We start from the raw sequence: 24,109 nt of genomic DNA, 5'->3' as shown, positions 1-24,109 counted from the left end.
AAAATTATTAATGAGGGCTGGGGAATCAAGTTTGCTCAGACCCGAGAGCAGATTGTGCACCTCATTAAAGAAAACAGGCAAAAGAGTGCAGAACTAAAAGAAATGACCAACCAGCTCCAAGACAAGAAAACGATGACTGATAAGATACAACGGGATCTCCAATACATGGACCGAAAAAATCGGCTCCTCCAAAGACAGCTCCATGAAGCTGTGGAAGAAAAGAAAGAATTCCTCCAACAGAAGGAAGAGCAGGACAAAAAGTAACGAGACATGCAGCACGAACTGAAGAGCATGCAGGAAAAATACCGCATGCTGAAAGAAAGCCTGGATGAAACACTGCGCCAAAATAAAGACCTTCTTCAACAGAAAGAGCAACAGCAGGAAAGACTGAAAGAAGGAAAACGTATCGTCCAGGACTTTGAGTCTAAAAATCTAAAACTGCAAGAGTTTTGTAATCAGCTGGAGGACAAAGCAACTAAAGTGGAAGAAGAAAAGGACAAACTGGAGAAACGCTGCTCACAGATGCAGAGAAGGATCGATCAGATAGCGAGAAACAACTCCGAGCTCGTTAAGGGGATTTTGGTGGAATTCAATAACTTGAAGCGTGAAAACACTCAAATGCAGGCGCAAAAACAACAAGAAGACAAAATACATGAAGACCTGCAGCTCACGCTCCAAGAAATCCAGAAAAGAAACGAGCAGTTAGAAGACAAGCACAAAGAGGTCCAACAGAGAAATGCAGACATGCACAAGGACAAGCTGATACAGGAGGCAACATCAAAACAACTCAAAGACAAGCTTGAAGAACAACAAGCAACATTGGAAGAGGTGGAACAAAGATGTGAGAAACTTGAAGAACAAAACGCAGAAACCATCGATGAGCTGAGAAATCTCATCCTGGAGAAAAAAGCGCTCGTGGAAAAGTGCATGAAAAAAAAGAGAAAATGGTTCCACTTGTTCCGGAGGAGAGACGCTACTGCTTCCTCACCTGATGTAGCCTCGTCTTGCTCCACCTCTGTTAACCCCCCCAACCAGTCCCGGCCGTTGACTGTCCCCTCCTGAGCCTGGTTCTGCCGGAGGTTCCTGCCCGTTTAAAGGCAGTTTTTCCTCCCCACTGTCGCCAAGTGCTTGCTCAGAGGGGATTGTTGGGCTTTTCTCTCCTCTGCCTTGTTTCTTCATTTACTTGTTTAACTTTTTTCATTATTACTTCATTTTACCTTGTTTCTTCATTGACTTGCTTGTTTAACTTTTTTCAACTTATCTAAATAATAAACCAATTAAATTTATCCTTTGAGTATTTTTCATCTCATCTTTACAGAATCTTTCCAAAACATTTTCAAACATTCAGATCTGTCTTTTATTTTCTTCTTGAAGCCTCATAAATGGTGAACTAAAAACCCGGAACATGGTTTGAAACATAGTTTCAGCTGAAACTGGCATAACATGCTGTGTGTGTGTGTGTGTGTGTGTGTGTGTGTGTGTGTGTACTTGTTTTCATGACATCATAGGACAATTTTATGATAACACACTCACAAAATGAGGACGCTCAGAAAAATGAGGACATTTTTGAGGTCCTCATTTTTCTGAGCCTTCTAAAGTGTTCTAGAGGCTCCCAACATGCTCCCAAACCAAAAATCTCGAAAGTCCTGAAACATCACAATTTTATGAAAAAGTGTGTTTAAGTGTGTTTAGCGTTTTTGCTCACTTTCAGTTTCGCCGCCTACTGGCCAGTTTTGGAACTTAACACACTTTAAACACACTTTCAGTGACGTCACTCTGCGAGTCCTCATATTGTAGGTGTGTCAGACACAATAACACATTTGACCCAGGTTATACCCTTCTGGGGCTTAGCGGACACATGCGTTGGCAGCACCTTTTAGTTCTTATGTCCAAAGTCGTATTCAATGTTGAAATGGAGGTGAACTTTATTTCAATCATTCGTGGAATAGTAACAGATGAATTTTGAGGCTTCTGAAAATTGTTCGTTCAAACCTTGCCAATTAAACAATCATTCTAACACACATCAAAAACATATTAAGGTGAGCTATAAGCAAGGGTAACAACAGTTAAATCAGGCAAATCTTGACAAAAATGAAGGTCTTTAGATTCAGTTATCAGTACCTGCACAGCTTGGTTTCTTTTGTTGTTGACAAAATGTATCGAAATATAAAGTTTCAACATTTGTCTAATTATATTACTATTAATTAATGAGTCTTACTTCTCAAGATCAATGCACAAATTGTCTGACCTTCACTATGCAGAATGATGTGTGTGCAGATTTTGACCCTTGAAGAGTTTATATTAATCTACATTAATATAATTGCATCTGCAATCTGCAGTTGAACTTGGAGATTCCTGCCGCTGTCATCTGATTCAGTATGATCATCAGGCTCAGTCTCGACTCTGTGTATCTACAAGAATTGATGAAAAAAGTCAACACTTTATTAATTATATTTTAAATTCAACTTACCTTATACTTTTTACAATATAGTATAAAATGCATATTGTTTCTTTAAAAACTAATAACACACTATTAAAAACTGCAGAATGCACAATTCCAGCTTCATTTAGTAATTCAATTAGTAAATAAAAGTGAGTAATTAAGTCACTTAATTAACTAAGCAACTGTAAATGTCACAGAAGTACAATTCAATTTCAATTCAATTTTATTTATATAGCACCAAATCTCAAAAAAAGTCGCCTCAAGGCGCTTCATAGATACAGAGAAAAACCCAACAATCATATGACCACCTATGAGCAAGCGCTTTGGCGACAGTGGGAAGGAAAAACTCCCTTTTAACAGGAAGAAACCTCTGGCAGAACCAGGCTCAGGGAGGGGCGGCCATCTGTTGCGACTGGTTGGGGTGAGAGAAGGAAAACAGGATGAAAGACATGCTGTGGAAGAGAGACAGAGGTTAATAACAGATATGATTCAATGCAGAGAGGTCTATTAACACATACTGAGTGAGAAAGGTGACTGGAAAGGAAAAACTCAATGCATCATGGGAATCCCCGGCTGCCTACGTCTATTGCAGCATAACTAAGGGAGGATTCAGGGTCACCTGGTCCAGCCCTAACTATATGCTTCAGCTAAAAGGAACGTTTTAAGCCTAATCTTGAAAGTAGAGATAGTGTCTGTCTCCCGAATCCAAACTGGAAGCTGGTTCCACAGAAAAGGGGCCTGAAAACTGAAGGCTCTGCCTCCCATTCTACTTTTAAATACTCTAGGAACAACAAGTAAGCCTGCAGTGTGAGAGCGAAGTGCTCTAATAGGGTGATATGGTACTACAAGGTCATTAAGATAAGATGGGGCCTGATTATTTAAGACCTTGTATGTGAGGAGTAGAATTTTGAATTTAATTCTGGATTTAACAGGAAGCCAATGAAGGGAAGCCAAAACAGGAGAAATCTGCTCTCTTTCTAGTCCCTGTCAGTACTCTTGCTGCAGCATTTTGGATTAGCTGAAGGCTTTTCAGGGAGTTTTTAGGACATTCTGATAATAATGAATTACAGTAGTCCAGCCTGGAAGTAACAAATGCATGAACTAGTTTTTCAGCGTCACTAAGAGACAGGATATTTCTAACTTTAGAGATGTTGCACAAATGAAAGAAAGCAGTCTTACATATTTGTTTAATATGTGCATTGAAGGACATGTCTTGGTCAAAAATGACTCCAAGGTTCCTCACAGTATAACTGGAGGCCAAGGTAATGCCATCCAGAGTAAGAATCTGGTTAGATACCATATTTCTAAGATTTTCAGGGCCGAGTACAATAACCTCAGTTTGATCTGAATTAAGAAGCAGAAAGTTAGCGGCCATCCAGGTCTTTATGTCTTTAAGACATTCCTGCACTTTAACTAATTGGTGTGTGTTATCTGGCTTCATGGACAGATAGAGCTGGGTGTCATCTGCATAGCAGTGAAAATGTATGCTATGTCTTCTAATGATACTGCCTAGGGGAAGCATGTATAATGTAAACAGAATTGGTCCTAGCACTGAACCCTGTGGAACTCCATAATTGACCTTAGTGGGTGAAGAGGACTCTCCATTTACATGAACAAATTGTAGTCTATTAGACAGATATGATACAAACCACTGGAGTGCAGTACCTGTAATATCTACAGCATGCTCTAATCGCTCTAATAGGATATTATGGTCAACAGTATCGAACGCTGCACTAAGGCCTAGCAGGACAAGCACAGAGATGAGTCCACTGTCAGAGGCCATAAGAAGATCATTTGTAACCTTCGCTAAAGCGGTTTCTGTGCTGTGATGAACTCTGAAACCTGACTGAAACTCTTCAAATAAGCCATTCCTCTGCAGATGATCTGTTAGCTGTTTGACAACTACTCTTTCAAGGATTTTTGATATGAAAGGAAGGTTGGAGATTGGCCTATAATTAGCTAAGACTGCTGGGTCTAGAGATGGCTTTTTGAGTAAAGGTTTAACTACAGCCAGCTTGAAGGCCTGTGGTACATAGCCGATTATTAGAGATAGGTTGATCATATTTAAGATTGAAGCATTAATTAATGGCAGGACTTCTTTGAGCAGTTTTGTAGGAATGGGGTCTAAAAGACACGGAGGATTGGAGGAAGTAATTATAGAAGTTAACTCAGAAAGATCAATTGGAGAAAAAGAGTCTAACTTAACATCAACGGTACTAAAAGTAGCTGTAGATAATGTTACATCTGTGGGATGATTATTGGTAATTTTTTTCTCTAATGATAAGAATTTTATTTGTGAAGAAGTTCATGAAGTCATTACTAGTTAACGATGGTTGGCTCAAAAGAGCTCTGACTGTTTGTCAGCCTGGCTACAGTGCTGAAGAGAAACCTGGGGTTGTTCTTATTGTCTTCAATCAGTGACAAATAGTAAGATGTTCTGGCTTTGCGGGGGGCTTTCTTATAAATCAGCAAAATATTTCTCCAATTATGATGATCCTCTAAATTTGTGACACGCCATTTCCTCTCCAGCTTACGAGTCATCTGCTTTAGGCTACGTGTTTGAGAATTATACCACAGAGTCAGGTACTTCTGATCTGAGACCTTAGTTTTCACAGGAGCTACAGTATCCAGAGTCATATGTAGTGAGGAGGTAAAATTATTATTAACAAGATAATTGACCTCTGTTGGGGTAGCGTTCAGATAGCTGCTCTGCTCTGTGTTGGTACAGGTCATTGAAGATGATAACAGTGGGTGGATTACATTCTTAAACATAGTTACAGCGCTTTCAGAAAGACATCTGTGATAAAGTCTACTCTCCACTGCTGTGTAATCAATTATTGTAAATGTAAATGTTATCAGGAAAATGATCAGACAGGAGAGGGTTTTCAGGAAACACTGTTAAATGTTCAGTTTCTATGCCATATGTTAAAAACAAGATCTAGAGTGTGATTAAAGTGGTGGGTGGGTTCTTTTACATGTTGAGAGAAGCCAATTGAGTCTAATAACAGATTAAATGCCATGTTGAGGCTGTCATTCTTAGCATCTACATGGATGTTAAAATCACCCACAATAATTATTTTATCTGAGCTGAGCACTAAATCAGATAAAAAGTCTGAGAAATCAGAGAGAAACTCTGTGTAAGGCCCAGGTGGACAATTAGATGATAACAAATAAGACTGGTTTCTAAAATTTTTCAGCTGGGGTGGACAATGCTAAGCATCAGGCTTTCAAATGAATTAAAAGTCTGTCTTGGTCTTTCATTAATTAATAGGCTGGTGTGAAAAATTGCTGCCACACCGCCCCCTCGGCCTGTGCTTCGAGGTTTCTGGTAGTTAGAATGACTCGGGGGTGTTGATTCATTTAAACTAACATAATCATCCTGCTAAAACCAGGTTTCTGTAAGGCAGAGTAAATCGATTTGTTGATCAATTATTAAGTCATGTACTAACAGAGACTTGGAGGAGAGAGACCTAATATTTAATAATCCACATTTCACTGTTTTACTCTTTAGTTAGGATGTGGATACTGTATTGTTCTTTCTTTGTAATTGTTTATGTTTAAGTTGTTTGTTGCTGGTTTTTAGTTTGTTTTTTGTCTTTTTGGAAGCTGACACAGTCTCTATGGAGATGGGTTTTTGGGGGGGTAGCAGGAGGAGAGAAGCTGCAGAGAGGCGTGTAAGACTGCAACTCTGCTTCCTGGTCCCAACTCTGGATAGTCATATTATGGGGGGTTTAATTAATTTGTCCATATTTCTAGAAATGAGAGCTGCCGTCTCTCCTTATAAGACCAGGTTTCCTCCAGAAGGTTTGCCAATTATCTATGAAGCCCACATCGTTTCTGGGACACCACTCAGACAGCCAGCAATTTAAGGAGAACATGCGGCTAAACATGTCACTCTTGGTCTGATTGGGGAGGGGACCAGAGAAAACTACAGAGTCCCACATTGTTTTGGCAAAGTTACACACCGATTCAATATTGATTTTAGTGACCTCCGATTGGCGTAACCGGGTGTCATTACTGCCGACGTGAATTATGATTTTACTGAATTTACGTTTACCCTTAGCCAGCAGTTTTAAATTTCCTTCAATGTCGCCTGCTCTGGCCCCTGGAAGACAATTGACTATGGTTTCCGGTGTCTCTAGCTTCACATGTCTGAGAACAGAATTGCCAATTACCAGAGTTTGACCCCCGACGGGTGTGTCGCCGAGTGGGGAAAAACGGTTAGACATATGTATGAATTTGAGGAGTGGACCCAAAATGCTGACACAAAGGAACGTGAAAGAAAATTTGAATATTAACAGAAAGCAAGCCGTTTATTAATCTCTACTTTTAAGATTAGGCTTCAAACTTTCCTTTTTGCTAAAGCATATAGTTAGGGCTGGATCAGGTGACCCTGGATCCTCCCTTAGTTGTGCTGCAATAGACGTAGGCAGCCGGGGGATTCCCATGAAGCACTGAGTTTTTTCCTTTCCAGTCACCTTTCTCACTCACTGTGTGTTAATAGACCTCTCTGCACTGAATCATACTTGTTATTAATCCACAGCATGTCTTTGTCCTGTCTTCCTTTTCTCACCCCAACTGGTCACAGCAGATGCCCGCCGCTCCCTGAGCCTGGTTCTGCTGGAGGTTTCTTCCTGTTAAAAGGGAGTTTTTCCTTCCCACTGTCGCCAAAGCGCTTGCTCATAGGTGGTCCTATGATTGTTGGGTTTTTCTCTGTATCTATTATTGTGCGATCTACTGTACAATATAAAGCGCCTTCAGGCGATTGTTGTTGTGATTTGGCGCTATATAAATAAAATTGAATTGAAATTAAAAGATTACAAAACAAAAGGCAGAGGTGAAGCTAAACAATAACCTAACCTGGGGAAAATATTTTTTATTAAAAAAAACAAACAAACCATGAAACCTGACATGGATACAAAGATACCTGGAACATGGAAACGTGGCACCAAAAACAACAGATGACCTGACACTGAACAAATGAGGACAGGACTTACAGTGGCTTGCAAAAGTATTCGGCCCCCTTTAACTTTCCCACATTTTGGCACATTACAGCCACAAACATGAATCAATTTTATTGGAATTCCACGTGAAAGACCAATACAAAGTGGTGTACACGTGAGAAGTGGAACAAAAATCATACATGATTCCAAACATTTTTTACAAATAAATAACTGAAAAGTGGGGTGTGCGCAATTATTCAGCCCCCTGAGTCAATACTTTGTAGACCCACCTTTTGCTGCAATTGGATTCCATTAAAATTGATTTGTGTCACGGCTGGGAAGGCGAGCCGTGTGGTGTGGAGGAAGGAGGACCCAAGATGCAAGCAGTGGATGAAAATGCTAGTGAAGTTTATTTACAAGGTGTAGTGGCAAACAAGCAGTGGGGCATGACAAATAACTGAAGACACCTAAACTGGGAAGAACTAAAATAACAGACCTGGGTGCATACGACAAAGGGATGCGCGGCAGCCGCCGAGCAGGACACCGAGTAACAGGCAGGAGAACACACAGGGCTTAAATACACACACCAGTAATCAGGGGATGAGAGACAGGAGGGCAACACGGCTGGGAGGAATCAGAGCTGACGGGACAGGGGAAACGTAAACTGAACACACTCACATCAGACAGAGACCTTCACAATAAAACAGGAAACTCAGACACGGGGAACCAAACAAGACACAGAACTAAACAGACAGATTCACAAACAGACGGGGTGACAGCATAGACAGAGACACAGACTCAGAGGCAGACCAAATATAACACATAGAACTCAAACAATAATAATCATCATCATCATCATAATAATAATAAACTAAAAGCGCTGGGTCACCGACCCAGGACCATGACAATTTGTGTTTGTGGCAGTAATGTGACAAAATGTGGAAAAGAGGGACGAATACTTTTGCAAGCCACTGCAAGTACACAGAGAGATAATGAGGGGATGAGGAACAGCTGGGACAAGGGGAAACAAAACTAGACTCACTGCATTTAGGACAAAGACTTTCCCAATAAAACAGACATCACAAGGGTAATCTAATAAACAAATGAACTTAGCAAACCTAAAGAACTTATAAATAAACATCGACATCTAAACAAACTAAAACTTAAAACGCTGGGTCAACAGACCCAGGAAAGTGACAGTAAAATCATTTATTATACACATTATACTTATTTTCTTAAATTGCTTATCTATTATCTGTATTTTAACTTGGGGGTCTAGGGGTGCTGCATGTTTATGATAACACACTGACAATATCAGGACAATTTTAGCCTTACTCTATCAGTGAACAGCATGCCCATGCTAACTTAAACTAGACCAGCAAGCTAACCCCATGTGTATTAAGTGTTACTTCAGAATAGGAACCAAACAAATTAACGGAACGAAATTAACTGTAACAGCAGTTTGCAAAACATTGTGACAGTTCTCAAGTGTTCCTACCTCAAATCCAGCACGTGTTGCTGTGTTTTTGTTGTTAAATGGACGAGGAGAGACCGTGGCTGGTGAGAGGATGCAGCATTTCGTCAGTGGAGCATAGAACGACGTCTCTGATTGGTCAAAAAGTGAGTAAAGATGCATCTGATTGTTCGAAAGCGTCAACCAAAGAGCTGCTGGTCACGGCAAGATACAAACTCGCCGGAGCTCTGCGTGAACGGCACATCCGGGACCTTCAGCACTCAGGAGAGATTTATCTTGAGGTATGTATTTACCTTTGATATCCATGCGTCGACGAAAGCTCCGCGAGGTAAAGTTGTATGTTTAACAAGCTAATTAAGGTTAGTTAAACGGAATTAAAACAATACACAACCGATTTGAACAAATTGAAAGTGGTGAATGATGATAAATGCTAAAAAATTACTTAAGATTTATCTTTAACAATAGATATTAGAAGTTAAATTTAACTGTTTTTAAATTCCCACCGGAGTTAAAGGGACCTGCGGCCTTGCATGTGCTCTGCATCTTCAACTGCAGAGACAGTCAGTCTAAGCTCAGTGTAGCTAACTGCAACACACTTTTTTTTTTCAACACAAGATATGCTTGGGGGGATTTAAATGATAATATTAATGTTTTCTTATTCAGCACAAATCAATAATATTATAGTTATTTGCTCACGGTCTGGGTCTCTGGCCCAGCGTTTCTGATGTTATTCTAAGGTTTTTGAGTTTCTTATGTTTAATGGCGGGTTAGTTGAGTTTGGCTTAACGTTATTAATATCGTTTTAAGGAGTTTATGTTAGGGCTGTATATTACCACGTTTGTATTTTCATGCCATGTTTCCTGTTTTATTTTGAAAGAGTCTGTTGCGTTCAGTTCATTAATCTCACTTCCCTGTTGTGTCAATAGAATCATTTGTGCAAGCTACTACCCTGCTGTCCCTCTGTCGTGTCTCAACCTCCAACAGGAAAGTAGAAGTCCTCATATGGTAGGACCAGTGATTGTAGTGTGTGTTACACTGTCCTCATATTGTTTTAAGCTGTGAAGGACAGGAGTGTGTTTCAGTTGCCTTCCTCATGTGGTAGGACCAACAACTCTAGTGTGTGTTACACTGTCCTCATATCGTTGGGTAGCAGAACCGTACAGTGTTAAGTTTCTATAGAATCTGGTATAAGGAAGTCAGATCCTTCTGTAATAATATTCACTGATACAAATATGATCTGTAGTTAATTAAATAGTCGGGATTTATACTAGAGAATGTTTCTGACGTTATATTGTTGTCTTTTGTTGCAGACACCAGGTGCCGAGGTCCTGTCTCAACCTCCTTCAGACCAATTGGTGAGTGACACACCCACTTCATTCTTCCAACAGGTTACACATTATTTTTTTGTATTTGGCATCAAGTATATGTGTCAGTTGGGCCTAGTGCATAAATGAAATGCACTTTAATTGTACTAAAACAATCAGTTTTAGTCGAAGTTAACCAAAACCAACATTAGCATTAGGATAAAGTAATTGTCTATACCATTTGTTAGTCCAAACTTTCCCTTAAAGCATCAGCTTGATCTTTATTCTGACAAAATTTGATATTTTTGTCGTTTTACACATGTTTTTGTCAAAATAAGCTCCCGCTGATCAGTTTACATGATTTAATTTCTGGGGAAATAGATGGCTGTACATCAGTGTTGGGTTTAGAGCTTTTATTGACAACAGCAGGAGAAGTTAGAAGTCAGGAATGTGAACTCTACATGTGTTCAGTCGTCATGTCCTCATATTGTTTTAAGCTGTGAAGGACAGGAGTGTGTTTAAGTAGAAGTCCTCATATGGTAGGACCAGTGATTGTAGTGTGTGTGTTACACTGTCCTCATATTGTTTTAAGCTGTGAAGGACAGGAGTGTGTTTCAGTTGCCTTCCTCATGTGGTAGGACCAACAACTCTAGTGTGTGTTACACTGTCCTCATATCGTTGGGTAGCAGAACCGTACAGTGTTAAGTTTCTATAGAATCTGGTATAAGGAAGTCAGATCCTTCTGTAATAATATTCACTGATACAAATATGATCTGTAGTTAATTAAATAGTCGGGATTTATACTAGAGAATGTTTCTGACGTTATATTGTTGTCTTTTGTTGCAGACACCAGGTGCCGAGGTCCTGCCTCAACCTCCTTCAGACCAATTGGTGAGTGACACACCCACTTCATTCTTCCAACAGGTGAAGATGGATGTTGCAGACAGGACATATCCTAACTTTTGCAGCCGTTACGATAATAACGCGCTGTTTGCACGATGAGCACAGCTTCCAAGCTCCCCTAAATTGACCGTGCGCTTCGTGTTGTGTGTGCGTGAGTCTGTGCATTTAGTGGCGTCTGTGCAGAAATGACTAGTAGGACAAGGCTGCAAACTATTCTCACAGACTTCAAGTGTGCACTTGAATCCAAAACGATCTCTCTCTCTCCCTCCGGCTCTGTTGAGATGCCACTGGGAGAGTAACGACTGCCCCTCCCCCCCTCTGCTCAGCAAACAGGTGGCTGTTTTTGCACCCCTCCCCCTCTGCTCTGCAAACACGTGGCTACTTTTGCACCCCTCCCCCCTCTGCTCAACAAACACGTGGCTGCTTTTGCACCCCTCCCCTCTCTGCTGAGGGCAAAAACAAGGCTCATGTGCAAAGTGAAGCAAAATAACATTGACAGAGGTTCAGAGAAAGGAGAAAAAAACGGAGCAGGCTCCCGTTGTTCACTTCAAGGAGGCGGCTCTACGGGCCGTTTTGTTTGTGACCGACACACACAGTATATATATATATATATATATATTCTCAATCACATTCACACCACTCTCTTATATCAGTTCCACTACATCAAGACTATTTTATGGTGGTCAGCTGTTTTATTGTCATGTATTTTGCATAGTAAGATAACCATGTCCTCCATTCAAAAGCACTGAAAATGTCTATGGTGGTGCTGTACCTAATATTGTGCTCATTTGATCCAAAACCTATTTTTCCTTTATTTTGAAGGCTGAGGCTTAGATCCATTAGGTATTCACGAGAAAGGCATTATCGCATGTCAGGATTACAGTATATCGAAAATATGTGATTATAATGGGAGTCAATGGGGCCCAAACGGATACAAGGGTAAAAGGAGGTAGTACATATGTGAATCTTCTTTACTATACACCACACCATAGAGGGGATCATTGAATTTCAAAAATAATCCTAAAACACACATCCTGGCCAAGTTTCATGCAACTAGTCTTTAAAATGACTGATATATTGAGAATCAAAAATCCAAAGTTACCCAAGCGGGTCCCTTTTTTCGCTAGGGTAAAACGAGGGTTAAATAGTCGGGATTTATACTAGAGAATGTTTCTGACGTTATATTGTTGTCTTTTGTTGCAGACACCAGGTGCCGAGGTCCTGCCTCAACCTCCTTCAGACCAGTTGGTGAGTGACACACCCACTTCATTCTTCCAACAGGTTACACATTATTTTTTTGTATTTGGCATCAAGTATATGTGTCAGTTGGGCCTAGTGCATAAATGAAATGCACTTTAATTGTACTAAAACAATCAGTTTTAGTCGAAGTTAACCAAAACCAACATTAGCATTAGGATAAAGTAATTGTCTATACCATTTGTTAGTCCAAACTTTCCCTTAAAGCATCAGCTTGATCTTTATTCTGACAAAATTTGATATTTTTGTCGTTTTACACATGTTTTTGTCAAAATAAGCTCCCGCTGATCAGTTTACATGATTTAATTTCTGGGGAAATAGATGGCTGTACATCAGTGTTGGGTTTAGAGCTTTTATTGACAACAGCAGGAGAAGTTAGAGGTCAGGAATGTGAACTCTACATGTGTTCAGTCGTCATGTCCTCATATTGTTTTAAGCTGTGAAGGACAGGAGTGTGTTTAAGTAGAAGTCCTCATATGGTAGGACCAGTGATTGTAGTGTGTGTGTTACACTGTCCTCATATTGTTTTAAGCTGTGAAGGACAGGAGTGTGTTTCAGTTGCCTTCCTCATGTGGTAGGACCAACAACTCTAGTGTGTGTTACACTGTCCTCATATCGTTGGGTAGCAGAACCGTACAGTGTTAAGTTTCTATAGAATCTGGTATAAGGAAGTCAGATCCTTCTGTAATAATATTCACTGATACAAATATGATCTGTAGTTAATTAAATAGTCGGGATTTATACTAGAGAATGTTTCTGACGTTATATTGTTGTCTTTTGTTGCAGACACCAAGTGCTGAGGTCCTACCTCAACCTCCTTCAGACCAATTGGTGAGTGACACACCCACTTCATTCTTCCAACAGGTGAAGATGGATGTTGCAGACAGGACATATCCTAACTTTTGCAGCCGTTACGATAATAACGCGCTGTTTGCACGATGAGCACAGCTTCCAAGCTCCCCTAAATTGACCGTGCGCTTCGTGTTGTGTGTGCGCGAGTCTGTGCATTTAGTGGCGTCTGTGCAGAAATGACTAGTAAGACAAGGCTGCAAACTATTCTCACAGACTTCAAGTGTGCACTTGAATCCAAAACGATCTCTCTCTCTCCCTCCGGCTCTGTTGAGATGCCACTGGGAGAGTAACGACTGCCCCTCCCCCCCTCTGCTCAGCAAACAGGTGGCTGTTTTTGCACCCCTCCCCCTCTGCTCTGCAAACACGTGGCTGCTTTTGCACCCCTCCCCCCTCTGCTCAACAAACACGTGGCTGCTTTTGCACCCCTCCCCCTCTGCTCTGCAAACACGTGGCTGTTTTTGCACCCCTCCCCCTCTGCTCTGCAAACACGTGGCTGCTTTTGCACCCCTCCCCCCTCTGCTCAACAAACACGTGGCTGCTTTTGCACCCCTCCCCTCTCTGCTGAGGGCAAAAACAAGGCTCATGTGCAAAGTGAAGCAAAATAACATTGACAGAGGTTCAGAGAAAGGAGAAAAAAACGGAGCAGGCTCCCGTTGTTCACTTCAAGGAGGCGGCTCTACGGGCCGTTTTGTTTGTGACCGACACACACAGTATATATATATATTCTCAATCACATTCACACCACTCTCTTATATCAGTTCCACTACATCAAGACTATTTTATGGTGGTCAGCTGTTTTATTGTCATGTATTTTGCATAGTAAGATAACCATGTCCTCCATTCAAAAGCACTGAAAATGTCTATGGTGGTGCTGTACCTAATATTGTGCTCATTTGATCCAAAACCTATTTTTCCTTTATTTTGAAGGCTGAGGCTTAGATCCATTAGGTATTCACGAGAAAGGCATTATCGCATGTCAGGATTACAGTATATCGAAAATATGTGATTATAATGGGAGTCAATGGGGCCCAAACGGATACAAGGGTAAAAGGAGGTAGTACATATGTGAATCTTCTTTACTATACACCACACCATAGAGGGGATCATTGAATTTCAAAAATAATCCTAAAACACACATCCTGGCCAAGTTTCATGCAACTAGTCTTTAAAATGACTGATATATTGAGAATCAAAAATCCAAAGTTACCCAAGCGGGTCCCTTTTTTCGCTAGGGTAAAACGAGGGTTAAATAGTCGGGATTTATACTAGAGAATGTTTCTGACGTTATATTGTTGTCTTTTGTTGCAGACACCAGGTGCCGAGGTCCTGCCTCAACCTCCTTCAGACCAATTGGTGAGTGACACACCCACTTCATTCTTCCAACAGGTTACACATTATTTTTTTGTATTTGGCATCAAGTATATGTGTCAGTTGGGCCTAGTGCATAAATGAAATGCACTTTAATTGTACTAAAACAATCAGTTTTAGTCGAAGTTAACCAAAACCAACATTAGCATTAGGATAAAGTAATTGTCTATACCATTTGTTAGTCCAAACTTTCCCTTAAAGCATCAGCTTGATCTTTATTCTGACAAAATTTGATATTTTTGTCGTTTTACACATGTTTTTGTCAAAATAAGCTCCCGCTGATCAGTTTACATGATTTAATTTCTGGGGAAATAGATGGCTGTACATCAGTGTTGGGTTTAGAGCTTTTATTGACAACAGCAGGAGAAGTTAGAAGTCAGGAATGTGAACTCTACATGTGTTCAGTCGTCATGTCCTCATATTGTTTTAAGCTGTGAAGGACAGGAGTGTGTTTAAGTAGAAGTCCTCATATGGTAGGACCAGTGATTGTAGTGTGTGTGTTACACTGTCCTCATATTGTTTTAAGCTGTGAAGGACAGGAGTGTGTTTCAGTTGCCTTCCTCATGTGGTAGGACCAACAACTCTAGTGTGTGTTACACTGTCCTCATATCGTTGGGTAGCAGAACCGTACAGTGTTAAGTTTCTATAGAATCTGGTATAAGGAAGTCAGATCCTTCTGTAATAATATTCACTGATACAAATATGATCTGTAGTTAATTAAATAGTCGGGATTTATACTAGAGAATGTTTCTGACGTTATATTGTTGTCTTTTGTTGCAGACACCAGGTGCCGAGGTCCTGCCTCAACCTCCTTCAGACCAATTGGTGAGTGACACACCCACTTCATTCTTCCAACAGGTTACACATTATTTTTTTGTATTTGGCATCAAGTATATGTGTCAGTTGGGCCTAGTGCATAAATGAAATGCACTTTAATTGTACTAAAACAATCAGTTTTAGTCGAAGTTAACCAAAACCAACATTAGCATTAGGATAAAGTAATTGTCTATACCATTTGTTAGTCCAAACTTTCCCTTAAAGCATCAGCTTGATCTTTATTCTGACAAAATTTGATATTTTTGTCGTTTTACACATGTTTTTGTCAAAATAAGCTCCCGCTGATCAGTTTACATGATTTAATTTCTGGGGAAATAGATGGCTGTACATCAGTGTTGGGTTTAGAGCTTTTATTGACAACAGCAGGAGAAGTTAGAGGTCAGGAATGTGAACTCTACATGTGTTCAGTCGTCATGTCCTCATATTGTTTTAAGCTGTGAAGGACAGGAGTGTGTTTAAGTAGAAGTCCTCATATGGTAGGACCAGTGATTGTAGTGTGTGTGTTACACTGTCCTCATATTGTTTTAAGCTGTGAAGGACAGGAGTGTGTTTCAGTTGCCTTCCTCATGTGGTAGGACCAACAACTCTAGTGTGTGTTACACTGTCCTCATATCGTTGGGTAGCAGAACCGTACAGTGTTAAGTTTCTATAGAATCTGGTATAAGGAAGTCAGATCCTTCTGTAATAATATTCACTGATACAAATATGATCTGTAGTTAATTAAATAGTCGGGATTTATACTAGAGAATGTTTCTGACGTTATATTGTTGTCTTTTGTTGCAGACACCAGGTGCCGAGGTCCTGCCTCAACCTCCTTCAGACCAATTGGTGAGTGACACACCCACTTCATTCTTCCAACAGGTTACACATTATTTTTTTGTATTTGGCATCAAGTATATGTGTCAGTTGGGCCTAGTGCATAAATGAAATGCACTTTAATTGTACTAAAACAATCAGTTTTAGTCGAAGTTAACCAAAACCAACATTAGCATTAGGATAAAGTAATTGTCTATACCATTTGTTAGTCCAAACTTTCCCTTAAAGCATCAGCTTGATCTTTATTCTGACAAAATTTGATATTTTTGTCGTTTTACACATGTTTTTGTCAAAATAAGCTCCCGCTGATCAGTTTACATGATTTAATTTCTGGGGAAATAGATGGCTGTACATCAGTGTTGGGTTTAGAGCTTTTATTGACAACAGCAGGAGAAGTTAGAAGTCAGGAATGTGAACTCTACATGTGTTCAGTCGTCATGTCCTCATATTGTTTTAAGCTGTGAAGGACAGGAGTGTGTTTAAGTAGAAGTCCTCATATGGTAGGACCAGTGATTGTAGTGTGTGTGTTACACTGTCCTCATATTGTTTTAAGCTGTGAAGGACAGGAGTGTGTTTAAGTAGAAGTCCTCATATGGTAGGACGAGTGATTGTAGTGTGTGTTACACTGTCCTCATATTGTTTTAAGCTGTGAAGGACAGGAGTGTGTTTCAGTTGCCTTCCTCATGTGGTAGGACCAACAACTCTAGTGTGTGTTACACTGTCCTCATATCGTTGGGTAGCAGAACCGTACAGTGTTAAGTTTCTATAGAATCTGGTATAAGGAAGTCAGATCCTTCTGTAATAATATTCACTGATACAAATATGATCTGTAGTTAATTAAATAGTCGGGATTTATACTAGAGAATGTTTCTGACGTTATATTGTTGTCTTTTGTTGCAGACACCAGGTGCCGAGGTCCTGCCTCAACCTCCTTCAGACCAATTGGTGAGTGACACACCCACTTCATTCTTCCAACAGGTTACACATTATTTTTTTGTATTTGGCATCAAGTATATGTGTCAGTTGGGCCTAGTGCATAAATGAAATGCACTTTAATTGTACTAAAACAATCAGTTTTAGTCGAAGTTAACCAAAACCAACATTAGCATTAGGATAAAGTAATTGTCTATACCATTTGTTAGTCCAAACTTTCCCTTAAAGCATCAGCTTGATCTTTATTCTGACAAAATTTGATATTTTTGTCGTTTTACACATGTTTTTGTCAAAATAAGCTCCCGCTGATCAGTTTACATGATTTAATTTCTGGGGAAATAGATGGCTGTACATCAGTGTTGGGTTTAGAGCTTTTATTGACAACAGCAGGAGAAGTTAGAGGTCAGGAATGTGAACTCTACATGTGTTCAGTCGTCATGTCCTCATATTGTTTTAAGCTGTGAAGGACAGGAGTGTGTTTAAGTAGAAGTCCTCATATGGTAGGACCAGTGATTGTAGTGTGTGTGTTACACTGTCCTCATATTGTTTTAAGCTGTGAAGGACAGGAGTGTGTTTCAGTTGCCTTCCTCATGTGGTAGGACCAACAACTCTAGTGTGTGTTACACTGTCCTCATATCGTTGGGTAGCAGAACCGTACAGTGTTAAGTTTCTAGAGAATCTGGTATAAGGAAGTCAGATCCTTCTGTAATAATATTCACTGATACAAATATGATCTGTAGTTAATTAAATAGTCGGGATTTATACTAGAGAATGTTTCTGACGTTATATTGTTGTCTTTTGTTGCAGACACCAGGTGCCGAGGTCCTGCCTCAACCTCCTTCAGACCAATTGGTGAGTGACACACCCACTTCATTCTTCCAACAGGTTACACATTATTTTTTTGTATTTGGCATCAAGTATATGTGTCAGTTGGGCCTAGTGCATAAATGAAATGCACTTTAATTGTACTAAAACAATCAGTTTTAGTCGAAGTTAACCAAAACCAACATTAGCATTAGGATAAAGTAATTGTCTATACCATTTGTTAGTCCAAACTTTCCCTTAAAGCATCAGCTTGATCTTTATTCTGACAAAATTTGATATTTTTGTCGTTTTACACATGTTTTTGTCAAAATAAGCTCCCGCTGATCAGTTTACATGATTTAATTTCTGGGGAAATAGATGGCTGTACATCAGTGTTGGGTTTAGAGCTTTTATTGACAACAGCAGGAGAAGTTAGAGGTCAGGAATGTGAACTCTACATGTGTTCAGTCGTCATGTCCTCATATTGTTTTAAGCTGTGAAGGACAGGAGTGTGTTTAAGTAGAAGTCCTCATATGGTAGGACCAGTGATTGTAGTGTGTGTGTTACACTGTCCTCATATTGTTTTAAGCTGTGAAGGACAGGAGTGTGTTTCAGTTGCCTTCCTCATGTGGTAGGACCAACAACTCTAGTGTGTGTTACACTGTCCTCATATCGTTGGGTAGCAGAACCGTACAGTGTTAAGTTTCTAGAGAATCTGGTATAAGGAAGTCAGATCCTTCTGTAATAATATTCACTGATACAAATATGATCTGTAGTTAATTAAATAGTCGGGATTTATACTAGAGAATGTTTCTGACGTTATATTGTTGTCTTTTGTTGCAGACACCAGGTGCCGAGGTCCTGCCTCAACCTCCTTCAGACCAATTGGTGAGTGACACACCCACTTCATTCTTCCAACAGGTTACACATTATTTTTTTGTATTTGGCATCAAGTATATGTGTCAGTTGGGCCTAGTGCATAAATGAAATGCACTTTAATTGTACTAAAACAATCAGTTTTAGTCGAAGTTAACCAAAACCAACATTAGCATTAGGATAAAGTAATTGTCTATACCATTTGTTAGTCCAAACTTTCCCTTAAAGCATCAGCTTGATCTTTATTCTGACAAAATTTGATATTTTTGTCGTTTTACACATGTTTTTGTCAAAATAAGCTCCCGCTGATCAGTTTACATGATTTAATTTCTGGGGAAATAGATGGCTGTACATCAGTGTTGGGTTTAGAGCTTTTATTGACAACAGCAGGAGAAGTTAGAGGTCAGGAATGTGAACTCTACATGTGTTCAGTCGTCATGTCCTCATATTGTTTTAAGCTGTGAAGGACAGGAGTGTGTTTAAGTAGAAGTCCTCATATGGTAGGACCAGTGATTGTAGTGTGTGTGTTACACTGTCCTCATATTGTTTTAAGCTGTGAAGGACAGGAGTGTGTTTCAGTTGCCTTCCTCATGTGGTAGGACCAACAACTCTAGTGTGTGTTACACTGTCCTCATATCGTTGGGTAGCAGAACCGTACAGTGTTAAGTTTCTATAGAATCTGGTATAAGGAAGTCAGATCCTTCTGTAATAATATTCACTGATACAAATATGATCTGTAGTTAATTAAATAGTCGGGATTTATACTAGAGAATGTTTCTGACGTTATATTGTTGTCTTTTGTTGCAGACACCAGGTGCCGAGGTCCTACCTCAACCTCCTTCAGACCAATTGGTGAGTGACACACCCACTTCATTCTTCCAACAGGTTACACATTATTTTTTTGTATTTGGCATCAAGTATATGTGTCAGTTGGGCCTAGTGCATAAATGAAATGCACTTTAATTGTACTAAAACAATCAGTTTTAGTCGAAGTTAACCAAAACCAACATTAGCATTAGGATAAAGTAATTGTCTATACCATTTGTTAGTCCAAACTTTCCCTTAAAGCATCAGCTTGATCTTTATTCTGACAAAATTTGATATTTTTGTCGTTTTACACATGTTTTTGTCAAAATAAGCTCCCGCTGATCAGTTTACATGATTTAATTTCTGGGGAAATAGATGGCTGTACATCAGTGTTGGGTTTAGAGCTTTTATTGACAACAGCAGGAGAAGTTAGAGGTCAGGAATGTGAACTCTACATGTGTTCAGTCGTCATGTCCTCATATTGTTTTAAGCTGTGAAGGACAGGAGTGTGTTTAAGTAGAAGTCCTCATATGGTAGGACCAGTGATTGTAGTGTGTGTGTTACACTGTCCTCATATTGTTTTAAGCTGTGAAGGACAGGAGTGTGTTTCAGTTGCCTTCCTCATGTGGTAGGACCAACAACTCTAGTGTGTGTTACACTGTCCTCATATCGTTGGGTAGCAGAACCGTACAGTGTTAAGTTTCTATAGAATCTGGTATAAGGAAGTCAGATCCTTCTGTAATAATATTCACTGATACAAATATGATCTGTAGTTAATTAAATAGTCGGGATTTATACTAGAGAATGTTTCTGACGTTATATTGTTGTCTTTTGTTGCAGACACCAAGTGCCGAGGTCCTGTCTCAACCTCCTTCAGACCAATTGGTGAGTGACACACCCACTTCATTCTTCCAACAGGTTACACATTATTTTTTTGTATTTGGCATCAAGTATATGTGTCAGTTGGGCCTAGTGCATAAATTAAGTGCCCTTTGATTATATTAAAATAATCAGTTTGATTGAAAGTTTCCCATATTCAACATTAGCATTACTTGTTTGTGAACATCTTAGGAGAAAGAAATTGGCATATCATTTGTTAGTCCTAACTTTCCCTTTAAAGCATCAGCTTGATCTTTATTCCTACTAAATTTGATATTTCTGTGTTACATTGTCCTCAGATTGTTTTAAGCTGTGAAGGACATGAATTTGTTTTTTTGTTTTTAGCCTTTCTCAATTGGTAGAACCAACAACTCTAGTTTGTGTTACATTGAAACTGAACAGCAGGGATGTTTGTCATGAAGATAATAACACTCTATCCGATTTCAAACAATCACACTGTGATGAGTATTATTAGTAGATTATGTTCACATGTAAAATATTCATATCAAATGGTAAATATCCTATATTTATATAGCGCTTTACTAGTCCCTAAGGACCCCAAAGCGCTTTACACATCCAGTCATCCACCCATTCACACAGACATTCACACACTGGTGATGGCAGCTACATTGTAGCCACAGCCACCCTGGGGCGCACTGACAGAGGCGAGGCTGCTGGACACTGGCGCCACCGGGCCCTCTGACCACCACCAGTAGGCAACAGGTGAAGTGTCTTTCCCAAGGACACAACGACCGAGACTGTCGGAGCTGGGGCTCGAACCGGCAACCTTCTGATTACAACTCTTGAGCCACGATCGCCCCTTAGCCCCTTAATGTAGAATTACACACTGCCCAACGCTGACTTTGCCTACAATGCAGAGAAAAAAGCAAACAGACCTATTGCATGCATTGATTCTCATATTTCACTGTTACTTTTCAAAGGCTCAAGGACCAAGTATTCCGGGGGTTCCAAGCCACACGCTTTACTCAGCTGCCCTGGACAACATGAAGGGCACCTCTGCCTCAATCACCCTGGACAACAAAAACATTAGCAACACTTCACCAAGAAGGGGTAAAGGCACCAAAATACAAAATGTTTTAGGTTAATATACTTGTGATCAAAGAACAAGTTTGTTTTCAGACATGACACTATTCAGAGCTTTTATCATAAATCATTTCATCTTATTTGATTCCCAGCAGAACACAGCACTTCAAATGGTTCATTCCAAGCATCCTTAAAGGAGCAATAAGCAATATCTTTTCACTGCTAGGTGTGCTGTTTTGCACTGCCTGTGAACCAAACCAAAGTCTATGGCTGGAGATCAACACAGAGAGAGGGATTGTGACTTCATGCTGTACTCCAGATGTAATTACACCTCTAGTTCTTCACATAGTCATTTTTAATTCCTTCAACCTAAGTATGATGAATTGTGCTTATTGCTCCTTTAAAGTGCTCCAGTAGAAAGCAAGGTTTAAGAACATTTTGTATTCACATTATAAACTAGAATATTTTCTATCTTTTCTTGCATTCACATTAAGATATTTTCTTTTGTTTCCATTTATGACAGCTGGGACGGTGAGAAGCAAGTGGACAAATGATGAAGTGAAGGTTGCTGAGCGGCATGTTTCACTTCATAAAAAGCTGCAAAGTACCAGGTAAAAAGGAATGTGACTGCTGCCTCCAAGCAGAGCCGGCAGCTCTGAAAGGCAGAGACTGGGTTGTCATAAGGTACTACAGCCACAACAGGATCATAGCATTAAAAGAAAGATCCAAGAAAAAAAGAAACAAGCAAGAGAGATACTTTGTTACTTCCACAGTTATGTCAGTATTGCAGTTTTCTGTATTGCATTGTTCTTACTCATAAATCTGTGGTTTATGCTGGGTGCTTTTTGCAATTAAATGATAAAAAAGGCAGATAATGTTCCACGTTTTTATTCACATGAACATTCACTACAAAATGAATTAATGCATTACAATATCAAGACTTAAAAAGTAGACTGACCACATTTGACCCATGTCTTTTTTTTTTTAAAAAGTCTTTACACAGCTCAGATTTACTGTTTTATTAACACATAAATGTCTGATATTTCTGTCAGAAGTTACCCAACTGATGAGCATTACTATTGTGCATCCATGTCTATTATATTGTAATCTCAAAAGGAGCCAAGCTAAAAATGCAGAACCTACCGTTACCTGGTCCTTATAAGTCATGTATACTTGAAAATTATGTGTTTCCATGGGCTTCACAATTCACCTAAACATGAAATATCTGTGTGTGACCTTATGGTACTCATAAGTCACATAAACCTGACAGTGTCCTCACAAGTAGCATTAAATTCAGGTTTGACCAAAATTTAGCCCTAGCCAAAATCTCAACAGATGGGTGTGTTCCTGGAAGCATGGGTCAAATTTTTTGAGATCCCCATGCCTCTAGGACCTTCGGAAAGGCACGTTCCCATTTGTCACATTTTTGTCATACGTACTGATATATCACGAAAACACGTATGTGTGTGTGTGTGTGTGTGTGTGTGTGTGTGTGTGTCAGGGTATCACTAGTTAGGTCATCATGTTTAGACTCATTCACTCCAAAATTATTTAGGCCAAATCTTTAAAACAGTGTCATTTCATACACATTTTCAATTCACTTCAATCGCACAAATGCAGAAATAATTATTTGCAGTATCTTATTTATTATGAGAGTGTCATGCCTGATCATTTGTACCTACACCACCAAAAATGGGGGCAAAAGGGAGGAGATCATGTTTAATCGGTTATAAGAAAAGGTCAGAAATATAAGTGCCGACATGAGCAGTGTCCACAGAAACCTCTGACTCTCAGCTCAAAGCTCATATAAACCATTTCTACAACCAGCAAACAAACAAAGACACCGAACAGTTAAAAGAGCAGTGACGTCACCACGAATCTGTGGTCAGGTAATATCCATGTTTTGATCGATGATTTTCTGGAGTTAAATGTGAAAATACTTTTTAATTTATTTAAAAGTATTTAATAGCATATAACACCCAAAACATGCTGGGTGTGGAAATAAAAAAATCAGAATTTCCTCTGTTTGAGTCACAGTAACTTTGACATAGTAACATTTGCAGTAAGTCCTAAATGTTCACCTTTAAAATCACTCCCTCTGTTCATTTTGCCCACATCATGTTTCAGTGGTTGGCCTCAGGTTCTTCAGCTTCCTGACAGTCTGAAGTCAGCTGACAGAGTTTCACCTGCTAAATACACAGAAAATCTTGTTAAAGCCGCACAGTTTGCCCAACAGTAATATTCCCATTAAGCCCTTTCTAAACACTTTATAACAATGTGTCATCACTAAATTATAAACTTCTTCTCCAAATCTGCACGACTGCACTTAGTCACAGACTTTATTTAATTGTCCTGCGGCTGCTATCATATATTTTACCAAACAGTTCTTCTCACACAGTCACAGATATATTTCTCTCAATGCAAACTTCACTCATGTCTCAGACAGGAAACTTGAGTTTTTCTTTTTTTTCTGTCCCCACTCATTCAACTAATTTGCATATTGAGTCACATCTCGAGAAGTTGCCCTGACAACAGAAATGCATATTCAAAACATTGCTGCATAATTCAA

General features: G+C 39.6%; 2 protein-coding genes and 1 long non-coding RNA gene across 43 annotated transcripts in view; 2 read left to right on the top strand and 1 right to left on the bottom strand.

Moving 5' to 3' along the window:
- Positions 1 to 24,109, top strand: part of LOC113017662 (protein NLRC3-like) — a 97,468-nt gene that overhangs the window by 33,729 nt on the left and 39,630 nt on the right. The window lies entirely within an intron of this gene.
- Positions 1,908 to 9,010, bottom strand: LOC145425296 (uncharacterized). The gene is made up of 2 exons (XR_013905959.1): positions 8,885 to 9,010; positions 1,908 to 2,411 (listed from the first exon to the last, which is right to left on the bottom strand). It is a non-coding gene; the product is annotated as an uncharacterized LOC145425296 (long non-coding RNA).
- On the top strand, positions 8,923 to 22,410 carry LOC113027148 (uncharacterized). 41 transcript variants are annotated; one of them, XM_080298221.1, is made up of 13 exons: positions 9,001 to 9,141; positions 9,787 to 9,844; positions 10,171 to 10,215; positions 11,011 to 11,055; positions 12,271 to 12,315; positions 13,111 to 13,155; positions 14,485 to 14,529; positions 18,778 to 18,822; positions 19,618 to 19,662; positions 20,458 to 20,502; positions 21,438 to 21,567; positions 21,767 to 21,861; positions 22,064 to 22,410. In XM_080298221.1, exons 1-13 carry the CDS (start codon positions 9,017 to 9,019, stop codon positions 22,073 to 22,075), a joined length of 780 nt encoding a protein of 259 aa, XP_080154347.1. In that variant the 5' UTR covers positions 9,001 to 9,016; the 3' UTR covers positions 22,076 to 22,410. The 41 variants fall into 41 exon arrangements, 39 of the variants coding, with proteins under 39 accessions (XP_080154367.1, XP_080154378.1, XP_080154376.1 ...); XM_080298219.1 differs by having other exon boundaries at positions 9,787 to 9,865; XR_013905904.1 differs by lacking the exon at positions 13,111 to 13,155 and having other exon boundaries at positions 8,923 to 9,141.

The sequence above is a fragment of the Astatotilapia calliptera genome, chromosome 3 (assembly GCF_964374335.1).
Source record: "Astatotilapia calliptera chromosome 3, fAstCal68.1, whole genome shotgun sequence".
NCBI classification, from domain to species: domain Eukaryota; kingdom Metazoa; phylum Chordata; class Actinopteri; order Cichliformes; family Cichlidae; genus Astatotilapia; species Astatotilapia calliptera.
Note: the sequence above shows the minus strand (reverse complement) of the source record. Positions and strands in the feature narration are given on the sequence as shown.

Coding starts and splice junctions, on each gene's coding strand:
- LOC113027148 (XM_080298219.1), top strand. CDS start 9,017: ATGCATCTGATTGTTCGAAAGCGTCAACCAAAGAGCTGCTGGTCACGG. Junction 13,156..14,484: donor AACCTCCTTCAGACCAATTG/GTGAGTGACACA, acceptor CTTTTGTTGCAG/ACACCAGGTGCCGAGGTCCT. Junction 21,568..21,766: donor CAACACTTCACCAAGAAGGG/GTAAAGGCACCA, acceptor TTTCACTGCTAG/GTGTGCTGTTTTGCACTGCC.